This window comes from Vipera berus (assembly GCF_964194415.1).
Source record: "Vipera berus genome assembly, chromosome: 1".
Classification (NCBI taxonomy): domain Eukaryota; kingdom Metazoa; phylum Chordata; class Lepidosauria; order Squamata; family Viperidae; genus Vipera; species Vipera berus.
In genome coordinates this window covers 295,310,115-295,323,299 of record NC_138202.1, presented here as the reverse complement: position 1 = coordinate 295,323,299, position 13,185 = coordinate 295,310,115, and the positions used below count along the sequence as shown (strand labels likewise).

The 13,185-nt window shown below is 40.7% G+C and overlaps 1 protein-coding gene across 2 annotated transcripts in view; it reads right to left on the bottom strand.

The window, feature by feature from the left end:
- BIRC6 (baculoviral IAP repeat containing 6) overlaps nt 1-13,185 on the bottom strand; it is a 153,745-nt gene that overhangs the window by 46,511 nt on the left and 94,049 nt on the right. For both annotated transcript variants that reach the window (XM_081313639.1, XM_081313638.1), the window contains exons 60-64: nt 12,826-12,999; nt 10,305-10,501; nt 7,699-7,999; nt 2,424-2,641; nt 495-659 (exon numbers count right to left, since the gene is read on the bottom strand). In XM_081313639.1, the coding sequence (XP_081169765.1) occupies nt 495-659; nt 2,424-2,641; nt 7,699-7,999; nt 10,305-10,501; nt 12,826-12,999 (1,055 nt within the window). The remainder of the gene's footprint in view (nt 1-494; nt 660-2,423; nt 2,642-7,698; nt 8,000-10,304; nt 10,502-12,825; nt 13,000-13,185) is intronic.

Below are 13,185 nucleotides of genomic sequence, written 5' to 3'. Positions count from 1 at the left end.
TTCTTACTATATATAATATGTTGGAAAACTATTTTAAAATCTCTTTTTCATTACTACAGAGAAATAATATATTTAAAATAAATTTAATAAGCATTCTCCATCAACTTCAAAAGCCCATTTAGTGAACAATGTAGGCATTCCTGATACAAATATCACTACAGAAATGATCAGATTTAATTAAAGCTCATACTTCTCTGCTCAAAACAGATTCCAGATGCCATATGTTAATGTCAGAAAATTCCCAATGGAATAAAATTGCTATTTTTTTTAGTGAAACCAATTTTCATTCCAACAGTTTCATTATGTAGCATGAAAAATTGTATCAGAAAAGAAAAAAAAATACTCAAGCAGGCCCATTAAGTTCTTGAATCTAGGAGTTATCTTTTAAATATGTAATACAAATGACATTCAATACCAATAAAAGGGCAACTCTCAAATCAAAGATTTACTTTTTGATAAACATAATGTATATGAATATTATATTGTTCTAATACCTGTAAAAGGCATGTGACATGCTCTTCTTCCAGTCTTTGTTTAGTTAGAGCTTGTTCCACATCCCACCCTGAAGCAGTAGAACCAGTTCCAAATCCAGTGCCTTTAGCCCAATAAAGTTGCTGTTCTTCTGCTGATGCACTATTGTGTGTGCTTGACACCTGTGGCTAGTTAAAAAAAATTACACTGCAGTTTCAAATTTCACAGATTTATATTCTAGAGCAGGGGTGTCAAAGTGCTGGCCTGCAGGCCAGATGCGTCATGCCAAAACAGCACCCACCCCCATTACCGGCAATGGAAAAAAAGTCATGATACGTTGCGACACGTCATGTGACATTGTGAGTTTGACATCCCTGTTCTAGAGCAAGGAGTCAACAAAACCCTTCTGAATAAGCCCTCCTTATTTTGGTATCTGGCTTATGGATAAGATGGGATACAGTAAAAGCTTACTCAGCAAAAATTCTAACTGGTCTTTACAATCAGTGCTTATCCATTGTACGTGAACCGTAGGATAACATTTATCTATTTTGCTGAATGTAAATGCTGCACATACAGTAAGCCACATCTGATTCTAGTGCTCAACACAGTGACAAATACATGCAGGAGACAAAGGTTAGATAAAAAAAGATCTGCTTCCCTATCTTCTTAACAAAAATGAGGGTGCAGGTTTCTAAAGAAATGTCAACCAGGTATAATGGCTTATGTTTCTGAGAAAATACATTTTTTTCATCTGATGATTCAGAAAGCTAATCTACCTACCTACCCATCCATCCATCCTAAAATTCAGATAATTCATAGTGTTAAGTTAAATAAGTACTTAAATCATTTGTGGTATTAATTGGAAAAATACAAATTCTCTGGAAGGTTGATTTGAATGACTATTAATTGCAACTTTTCACCTAAGTAGCAAATGTCCTGTTCTATATTACAAAATACTTTGTTTGTGAAAGCATTATGGGGAGGCAGTGATTATATTATCATGTGTCTTTGAAGCTATTATATTGATTTAAAAGCAAGTCTGGAAAATATTTTAAACATTCTATAATGTTTTTACATTGCCATCAATATCTGTATGTATTAATTGGGTCTCCACCTCACAAATGGGGGAAAGTCACATCATGAAAGCCTATGTGAAGCTAGGAAATATTACAGTTGGTTCTTGGGGGGAAAAAACTTGTCTGAACTGACAGTTTTTTTCTGGAGCTCAGACAAAGTTGTCACCTTTCCACCAAGTGCCAGGCCACTAAACTTTCAAAAAGCACACAATGCTTACGCAAGCTTCAATTACAAAACCTGAACATAATAATGTCTTTATAATAAACAAGGAACTGCTATTAGAAAGAGTGCAAGAGTTTGGGATAGACACTCCAGGACATGGGAGATAAAAAACTGTATCCAGTAACCATTAATTAATTAAGACTTGTTCTCAAAGAACTTGCTGATAAAGCTTCTTGTTGACAGCTTAATTCTGTAAAATAATCTTGAAAAACAATCCTTTAGCAAGCACACTACTGTGGAAATTGATTGCTGTACCATCCTTTCAATACCATGCTACTCTTCTGGATCATGAAGCAAAAGACATATTATTTTAAATAACTAGCAACACTCTGAAATCCATAGGTGCAAGCTTATATGTTTAAGTAGGTTACAAAATTGAGATCTCTGTGTTCCAAAAAGAGCTGTATAATTAAAAACCGGAAAAAGCGTATTTTAGCTATACAAAAAAGACAGAAACATTAATATTTTGATTTCCCATTTTATGAAGATTTAGAATAATCATTATCTGGAAGCAATTATTTGAGCAGTCAAACATACACAGAATACCAGTGCCAAAATTTCACAGGTACTGATAATAAAGGACATAAAGTTGGATTATTAAAACAACCTCCACCATCTTGATAATTCTGAGATTATCTGGAAGTCAAACTCACCTCTGTTTGGTTGGAACCAGAATTGGGAATTCTTGGAGCATGGTGGCTAAGAGCAGACAAACAAGCAAGAATAAGGTGAACTGCACCAATTTCCAGGGCCATTCTCCTAAGAAGTACTCCATCATCAGTAGTCAAAGGCGTAGTGCTGAACAAGCTGCGCAGCACGTGAAATGGAAGAGTTGGAAGCACATTAGCTGAAGGAGACTGGAGAATGTGACCTAAATAAAAGAAATGAAACATTTCAATCACAATGGCTTAGCATAACGCATTTATCTTCAATTACACACCAAATATTTCATTAGGTGTCTAAAATACCGCTTTTGTTTTATTGTGAATTTAAGCATCACCGATTGCATGACTTGGGGAAAGTAATGGAAAACAGATGCATCACCCTTCCATTATGAAGTGTACCTATAATATAGTGTTAATAAGCTTGAAAGTGCCCCAGCAGGAAAGTAAAGTGTATCAATTAAACTTGCTGTATGGTAACAAAACATGGCTCTTCTTAAGTTAGTAAACTTATTTATCATTTTTCATACATCACACTATCATAAGGATTATACTCTTTGCATGTGACTATTGTCTAGAACAGGGGTGTCAAACTCAATTTCATTGAGGGCCGCATCAGCATTGTGGTTGCCCTCAGGGGGCTGGGTGGGTGTGGCCTAGTGGGTGGGCATGGCTAGAGTGCATATGGCCTACTGGGTGGGCATGGCCAGCTCTACAAGGGTGTCTGTGAGGGCCTGGGCAAGAGTGGGACAGATCTGAGGGTCTCTGGCAGAAGGAGGGTCTCTGGGCCAGGGCCAAGGCAGTGGGGGCCATTCCCTCATTGTTTCCAGGATGGCTTCGCGGGCCACATGAAACCACTTTGCGGGCTGGATCTGGCCCCCGGGCCTTGTGTTTGACATGTCTGGTCTAGAATATAGGCCAAATTTTTAGAACATTTTTATATGAGAATATTTCTTACAAGAGGTTAACTTGATCTTCCCCAAACTGTTCATGACATTAAAAATTCAATAGGTGTTGCCTTGTTCCTTTGGCAACATAATTTTTACACATGCAATTATTGTACAAGGTTTATTTCCTGTATGTGAATAACTTTATGAAATCAATGAATATATATAGTAAAAGATTTATACCATTATAAGCCTTTTGGTTGCATCAGACCATCAAATCTCCTTTTAACAAGATGAAAAATGCAAAGCCTTTGAGCAGCTGTACATGGCTATAATATTTTCCCTTTGCAGAAATGAGAAAACAACTGAAGATGTAAGAGTTAACCAGAGCTTCCCATTAGATCGGAACTATCAAATATGGCTAATAGCTTCCATACAAGCCAGAATCAATGTGCCAACTTAAAAAAAAAATGACACTGTATTTCATATGAGAAACTACTGATTAGGAAGGCCTTTCCCATCAAAGGGAAACGTTCAAGCCAGTTGTGGGCTTTCTGGGATCAATCCGCTGAACAAAGTCAAGCACATCTGCGCAAAACTACAGTTCCTGACACCAAAGCAGCAGTACAACCATTTCATACAGTTATTTATGGGTTCGATAGCTGAATAGTCTTAGTCAGTAGCAGTGATGCTGGATCTCACATATCTTCAAGACGTTCAGGAGGAAAAAAACTTATTTCTCCCAAGAAAAGTATCTACCAGGGTTGGGGATTGATGATCGTTGTCTGTAATAAGGTAAAGGTAAAGGTTCCCCCGCACGTGTGTGCTAGTCGTTTCCGACTCTAGGGGCCGGTGCTCATCTCTGTTTCAAAGCCGAAGAGCCAGCACTTGTCCGAGGACGTCTCCGTGGTCATGTGGCCGGCATGACTAGACGCCAAAGGCGCACGGAACGCTGTTACCTTCCCACCGGAGTGGTCCCTAGTTTTCTACTTGCATTTTTACGTGCTTTCGAACTGCTAGGTTGGCAGAAGCTGGGACGAGTAACAGGCGCTCACTCTGCTACGCGGCACTTGGGATTCGACCCGCCAAACTGCCGACCTTCTGATTGACAAGCTCAGCGGGTTATAGTATTAACGATGTGTTTCTTGCCATTAAGGCTGTCTTGAGCCCTGGGAGGAACACTTCTCTACTTGTGTCCATTAGGAAGCCTTGCATCCATTGCTCTAACCGTGCAGCAGCAGTGAAACTGAAGAGTATCCAGCAGAATTCCTAGGCATTGGCAGTAATGAGGATGTGTTTCACTACTGTGCAGAGTGGTGATGATGGGAGCGTAGGTAATAATATTAAGACTACAATTGGGGTGAAGTTCTGTTTGGGGGAAAATCTTGTTTCTTTTAGTAGTGGGAGGCGATTAGTTGGGTGACCTGGGGTAGCTCAGCAGATGATTTCTTGTTACTGGATATCACAGCAATCAGCTCGGTGTAAACCAGCTAGGATGTTCAAAGGATGTAACTTCCAGAGCCATTTTGTGAATTTTGGACAGCAGATAAAGGCACGGATAAGTTGATCCTCTCCCACTCAGAGTGGGCAAAAAGAAAAAAAATGTCACCGAGGGGCAATTTACTGCTATGTTTCGTACCCATGCCATGGTGGAAAAGGCAACATGACAACTTTGCCTACCTATAAATAGGTAACTTTCCTTCCTAGGTAAAATGATCAAGTGGAAAAGGAACAGAAAATAGGAAAGAAAAGCAAAATTACTTTCAAAACGAAAAACTCAGCATTAAATGGAGGATGTTCCCAATCTGATTGCTGCAAGCAATGGAAAAGCAACTGAGGAGAAAGTAAGAGTAAGTAAGTAAGCCATATAAAATGTGGTAGTTTTCTGACCAAAAAATTTCAGATGTACAAGATATAGTTGGGTTTCTAAACAGTTGCAAAACCTATATAGCTGACATACAAAAGATTTTGATAAAGAATTTTCAGATAAAATTAGGTTGATTAATAGACACAACAAATCATTGTTTAGCTCTTTAAATAAATAAAATATTTCTTTATAAAATTCAGCTGCTACTCCTGTTTGTTTTTTTACACATGAACATCTTAAAACGTAAATTTCTAAGTCATAGAAATATTGATCTTTGTGGCAAATGAAGTACTGTACCATAAAAATAACCATACCTCAGGCCATTCATACCTAATAATAACCAAACTGGAGAAACTTTATAAATATTGTTTTGTATTGTATTAAACAATAATTTCTCATAGTATATGAAAGAAAGACATTAAAAATAAGCAGAATGACAGTGGTCAAGAAGTGGGAAACATTTTGGCTATAGTCAAGTGTGCTTCTGCCTACCAACACAGAGAATATCCCACTTAGTAACTTTATGATAACCTCGGCTCACATTGTCTCCCACTCTGTGCATAATGCAAAAAAAGCTGCAACACAAACCTAGGGAAGGGGAAGCAAAAGCAGATCAAGGTGCCAGTTAAGATTAATTTGACTTATTATGAGAAAAACTGTCTAAGACTGCCCGGGACAGGGGACATCCCTCTGTCCTAGTCCTATTAGACCTCTCAGCAGCGTTCGATACCATCGACCATGGTATCCTGCTGCGGCGTCTCAGGGGATTGTGAGTGGGAGGCACAGTCTTTCAGTGGTTCTCCTCCTATCTCCTGGGACGTTCGCAGTCGGTGTTGGCAGGGGGGCAGAGGTCGACCTCGAGGCCTCTCGCTTGTGGAGTTCCTCAGGGGTCGGTCCTCTCGCCTCTCCTGTTCAACATCTACATGAAACCGCTGGGTGAGATCATTCGTGGTTTTGGAGTTGGGTATTATCAGAACGCTGATGATACGCAGCTTTTTATTTCGACCCCAAAGCACCCCAGTGATGCCCTTGATGTGATGTCCCGTTGCCTGGAAGCGGTTTGGGTCTGGATGGGGAGGAACAGACTTCAACTCAACCCCGACAAGACTGAGTGGCTGTGCATACCGGCATACCGGGATATTCAGAATATCCCATCTCTTTCTATGGGGGGTGAGCTATTACCCCCCGTAGATAGGGCTCACAACTTGGGAGTCCTCCTAGATTCACGGCTTACTTTGGAAGATCACATAGTGGCCGTGACTAGGGGGGCCTTCACCCAGGTTCGCCTGGTGCGCCAGTTGCGGCCCTATCTAGACCGGGATGCCCTGCGTACGGTCACTCATGCGCTCGTGACCTCTCGTTTAGACTACTGCAACGCTCTCTACATGGGGCTGCCCTTGAAGACCACTCGGAGGCTCCAACTGGTACAGAATGCAGCTGCGAGAGTTGTGTTGGGAGTCTCCCGATACTCCCATGTTACACCTCTGCTCCGTGAGCTGCATTGGTTCCCAGTTGTCTTCCGGGTGAGGTTCAAGGTGCTGGTATTGACCTACAAAGCCCTACATGGCATGGGTCCGGAATACCTTGGGGAGCACCTGCAGTTGGCATCAACTTCCCTCTGCCCAATACGCTCCCACAGAGAGGGTCTCCTCAGGGTGCCACCGGTCAAAGAATGCCAACTGGTGGCCCCCAGGGGGAGGGCGTTCTCTGTGGGCGCGCCGGATTTATGGAACCGTCTTCCGGTTGAGCTCCGGATGGCGCCCGACCTTCGCTCCTTCCGGCGCGATCTAAAGACGTATCTCTTTGAACAAGCTGGCCTGGCCTGATGGGAGGGGGTTGGGTTTTTATTACTTTCAAATGCGTTTTAATCTATTTAAGAGTTCTGGGCACTTGTTTAATCTTTTTTAATTTTTGTATCCTGTCTTTTTAACATCTATTGCCCTGTTCACCGTCCTGAGTCCTTCGGGAGAAGGGCGGTATACAAATAAAAAATAATAATAATAATAATAATAATAATAATAATAATAATAATAATAATAATAATAATAATAATAATAAAAAAACCTGGATAAATTCAGATAAGAAAAAATAACTCTCAGATAAAAAAACTAGGCCAATATGTAGATATTTAATTTCTGCAAGGCTACCAATGTCCTTATTTAATACAAAAAGACAGGACAAAGCCAATGATATTGAGGTTGTCAGTTACTGCTATTATTCAAAAATCCACGAGAAGCCCTGGAAACAATAATAATTCATTTTTTTATAAAGGAAATTAATTATTTTAGCTTAGAACACTTTTTACCCTGAGCAATGAAGGAAGAATGAAGATATATATATGTCTTTAAGGACAAGTTTTCAATATCACATGCTTTGCTTTCAAAGCCAGAAAAAAATCCAAAATTCCATAGAAAAGCCAGTTTTTATCTGTTTCAAATACTTGTCTACTTGCACATTCAGAATAATTGTTTAGCAGTAGTCCCCAAATATACTTAGTAGTTACAGTACATACTTCCTTCACCGTCATCTGTAACTCCCAGCACCAATCTAAGCAGACACTGGGCATGTTTCCTTTCTTTAAGTAGCACCTCAGCATAGCCTGGGAGGCGAAGAAATAATCCAAAAGCAGCCAAAGAATGAGCAGGTACGGGAGACATAGTTTGGACTGCTGATTTGATTGGTGGTGGTTCTGCTGCAATTGTTTCTGGGGCTTCATAAACCAGTTCTCCTGACTGTTCAATGGTAACCCATTCAAACTGATCACTGTCCTTCTGCTTCTCCTGGGTGGTGGATGTAACCACTGGAGCACTCACCTTCAGAAAGAAAAGAAGATGCTTAAAACTATCCTCTAAGATTGACAATTAAAAAGCACTAAATAATTCCTTGATTTACCATATTTTTCGGACCATAAGACGCACCTGACCATAAGACGCACCCAGTTTTTAGAGCAGGAAAACAAGAAAATATTCTGAACCAAATAGTACCGGTATACTAAAACAGGGCTTTTCAACCTTTTCATCCATTGTACCACTTTTAGGACAAGGCAATGTCCAAGTACTACCAGTCGCCCAGCAAGGTGTCAAAAACTTGACCCTACCCCAAAAAGGAAAAAAAATGATAAAGTAAAGGTAGTCCTCGACTTACGATTACTTAGTGACTGTTCAAAGTTACGATGGCACTGAAAAAAGTGACTTATGACCATTTTTCACACTTATGACCGTTGCAGCATCCCCAGGGTCATGTGATTTACATTCGGATGCTTGGGAATCGATTCATATTTATGATGGTCACATTGTTTCAGGGTCATGTGATCGCCTTTTGCAACCTTCTGACAAGCAAAGTTAGTGGGGAAACCAGATTCACTTAACTATAATGTTACTAATTTAATTTCTCTCTCTCCCCCTCCCTTTCTTTCTCTCTCCTCTCTCTCCCACTTTTGGGGGGGGGGGAAAAGTGCGTCTTATGTTCCGAAAAATACGGTATTTACAACACCCTTGATATCTGAATAACAATAACTGAAAATTAAATTGACAATCAAGATTTGCCTATTATTTAAGTATTTTTGAAAGTTTCTATGAAAGTGTCTCCCGCATATTTTAAAAAGCCATATATTCAAATAAAACAGTTATATTTTCTATCATGTAAGAGGAAGTAAATATACCAGTAGGAATTTTCTATGTTTATTTCCAGTGTTGGAATTTTAAAACAACTCAACATAGTACGAGGGCAATTCAGAAATAAACCTCCATTTGGTTATCAATGACAAACACTTGCAGATACAGAACTTTTATTATACACATTAGAAAACTATAACACTACATTACTTTTCGATATAATCGCCATTCAAATTGAGGCACATCGTAATGTCTTACAAGGTTTGAAATTCCTTAGCAATAGTCACTTGGCGCCAAATCTGGGCTATGGGGGGTGATCAAAAACATCCCAATGGAACTGCTTCAAAAATTCTTGGGTGCGTCTAGTGGTGCGGGGGCAAGCACTGTCGTGAACCAACACCACACCGGAAGTCATCATGCTTCAACGCTTGTTATGGATGGCTCGTCTGAGTTTTTGTAACATTTCACAGTAGACTTCTGAATTTATGGTTGAGCCACGCTCCTTGAACTTCACTAGCAGTACTCCTTTGGCATCTTCACATTTGGCAGGATTTTCTATGGCAGAGGTCCCCAACCTTTTGGTCACCAGGGACCGGTTACATGGAGAGAGGTTTTTCCGCAGACCAGAGGGTGTGTGGTTTTGTGTGCTGCCTGCTTGCTTGTTTGTACGGACTGGTTGCTGGCATGCCGCAGCCCGATACTGGTCCATGGACCGGGGGTTGGGGACCCCTGTTCTATGGCACCACTTCCGGTGTAGTGTTGGTTCAAAATAATACTCGCCCACACACTGCTAGATGCACCGAAGAGTTTTTGAAGCAGTTCCGTTGGGATGTTTTTGATCGCCCCCCATTAACCCAGATTTGGACTTTTAAAAACCATTTTTATGATTTTTAAATATATAGATGAGAAAACAGGAGAATAAATATCTCATAGTGGTGGAAGAAATTATTTGGAAATCCAGTTAAAGTTTAGTAAGAGGATGCAAGAGTCTCTGTGCCTTCCCCTACCAAAAAATAGACAGTAAGAGATCTGGAGGCAGTTTTCAATATTGAATTTCTTATTTTACATTAATTCAAGTTAAGAGGCATTTTCCAATATACCTGGGATAAATATGAGTTTGAAATCATGGAACTAGTATTAATAGCAAAATTTCTCATTTCTACAATATGAACAAATACAACTGAGACAAACTTAAGTGCTTTGAACATTCTCAGATTCTGTGCCAGCAAGACCTGAATAATTCCAGGACTTTTAATCATTATATTAATCCATCTCTACACAAGAAAATTCCCTAGATTTTTTTTAAAGCAGGGTACATAGAAGATTACAGTTATATGCAAGAATTCTTAATTGGAAAATAGATTCCAATGTTTATTAAATGCCAAGATAGAAACAACAACATGCACAATTGAGTCCTTTAGCCACCATTAAGCTCATCTTTCCCATTCTTTTCAGAGATTTGAAAATTTTAATTACGTCAATTATACATTTTCTTTGGACTTACTTGTTGAATCACATCTGGGTAAAGCATAGGAAGTCTTTCTGCAATGAGGGCCAACCCACCCATCCCAGCAAAAACTTGCAATGGGGATTGGAGCGGGCAAGTATCAAGAAAAGATTCATCCAGCACTGTATCCATGCATTCTTCAACAGGTGTGACCGCTTCATCTTCAGGGCAAGGTCCCAATAAATCTGCATGCTCTATTTGTGCATAACGTAATACATAAAAATAGTCAAACTGGTAAAAAATACTATTAAATAACATTTACTTGGAGAGATGATAGATTTACACAGCATAACACACTACTGTTTAGCTACAATATACAAGAAATAAGTTTGGACAGATAGAACACTTGTAAATCTCTGCAGAAACATGCAAAATCAGAAAGTAGTTTGTCAAAGCCACTGGAGGCTTTCAAGAATAGGCTGGGCAGCCATTTGCTCGAGCAGAGCGTTGGACTACATGACCTCCAAGGTCCCTTCCAAATCTTGTTATTCAGTAAAAACAATGAAAAAAGCTATGACAAGAATACTTCTGAGGCAAGAGAAAAATACTGAAAGCATTTTGAGTATTCTAATTCTGTATACAGAACCTTAAATTTTCTGTCCTTTTTGATTAGTTGAAAAAAATTACAATATCTCTGATCCAGTCAGAGTTGAAGAAACTTCTTGGATGAGAAACGAAACGTCTTCAGAGAAAAGCAAGAACGTCCAGTTGCCTCTTGAAAAAGCACCTTTTTTAAGGACAACCATGACCCGGATGACTGAGAATCTCCACAGACATCCCTGATTAAAAATCTTCATTTCTTAATTATCAACTGATTGAAACTGTGTACAAATTATTATTTTTACAGCCATCCTTTTTTTACTAATATACTGAGAATTGCCATAAATGTTCTGGACAATTTTTTTTTTGCTAGGCATGATGCATGATATAGCATTGTGCACAAAATGGGACGAGAAGAATGTGCAAAATATTAATAGAATTGAACTGATTTGAACTGGAAGAGTTTTGTATCCAGTCATTTTTGAAGTGTTTCAAGCCTGAAATAGTATCTGGATCAGAACTTTTAAAATTCCTATTAAAAAGTATGATGGGAGGGTCACGTCAGATGATGGTCTAGTGCAGTGTTTTTCAACCTTTTTTGGGCAAAGGCACACTTGTTTCATGAAAAAAATCACGAGGCACTCCGAAAGGGGGGGGGAGGGGAAATAGACATATTTTTCCAAGCTGTCTTTCTACCAGCTTGGTCTAGCTAGCTGTATCAGTTTCATGCCTTCCAAAGGAACCGAATACCCAGCATGCATCTTTCCCCTAAATACCAATTTAAAATTGTATTTGAGTATATTATATGCAGATTGAACAATGACAAGAGATCCAAGAGCTTCCCCTTCAGAGTTCACGTGAACGGAAAAAAAAGTGTGAGCCGTCCCAAGGCCTAAGAATACCATAAAGGCCAAGGTGGTCAAACTTCGCGGTATTGGAAGGAAGAGGGGTGGGGGGGAGAGAAAGGGGTTACCTTACGACGTTTGCTTGTTCGTTCGTGTTTTGTTTTCTTTAGCGAGCCCAGATCTCCCAACTACCAACCTCCCTCCCGTTTCTAGCCACCCCACCCTGACAACCGCATAATCATCTCTTTGCGACAGCGGGACAAGAAAGGAGACTAAAGAGCGAGAGCGAAGCTCGCAGCTGCTGGAGAGCGTGCGGAGATGGGGAAGACACCCCATCTCAACCCGAGGAACTCTCCGTGCAAGCCTCTGTAGGGCTGGCACGACCAAAAAGGGGGAAGGGGGGGTTGCGTGCGAGGGGAAACACCCTGCCCAAATCGCACTTCGGCTGCTCTGCAAGCTGACGTGGGAAGGGAATTGCCAAGAACTTCCAGGCGGACACGAGAGAGACTGCCCTGCGGTGACAAGACTTGCAGCCCCTTTTTCTCCTCTTTCCCCCTTCCCGAGCCAAGCCCAAGTCACGGCAATAGCGGTAATGGCGCTCGCAAGAACAGTCACCCCCCCACTCCACCCCCGAAAAAGGGAAGGAGCCGAACGGAGAGGGGGGGGAGGGAAAAAAAACACCTTCACCTTGGCTCCCAAGAGGCGCGCGGCTGCCCTGCTACCGGCAGTCAACGTCATGGCGAGCAGCGACCAAACTGGCGTGGCGGCGAAAGGGAAAGCAGAAGCCGCCGCCCTCGCGAGGGGAGAGTCTTTTTTTTTAAATCTTTCAAATTTTTCAATTTTTCCCACGGCACACCAGGCAACATCTCGCGGCACACTAGTGTGCCGCGGAACAGTGGTTGAAAAACACTGGTCTAGTGATGGGTCTTCTGATGGGTCAGATGTTACCTAGCCTGGTAACAGAAAGTTCAGAAACCAAACCACAAGCTCGGTGAATGAACTTCCGCTCTCAGCCTACACCTGAGCTACAGAAATTTGCCACTACTGTATAAATATTTCAGTAAGTTTATAAAACTTCATGTAAGTTTCCACATTTATGTAGCGTGCCCATATAAAGCCAATTCTAAGTATACCTTTTTCAGTATGTAGGCGCTTGAATGAATCTGTTTTTGAAAGACTAGGGTCCGAGATGACTTTCGAGCCAAGCTTAACTGCCAAGTCTATAGATCGGTATCCTTGAGGAAGCTTGCGGTCATACAACAGAGTCAAAAGCTGGGCAAGGGTCATCTCGGGTGGCAGCGGCTGACCTAAATCACATGAAGTTACAAGAAGCTCTCAATTGGTATTTAACTGATCAATTCAAATCATGATTTAAATAAGCAATTATCATTAGCACAATGAATAAGCAGCTTCTGTTTTGTTTTTTCATTTGCTAGGCAATCAGTTCCTATAGTACAGGGATGTCAAACTGCTGGCCCATGGGCCGGATGCGT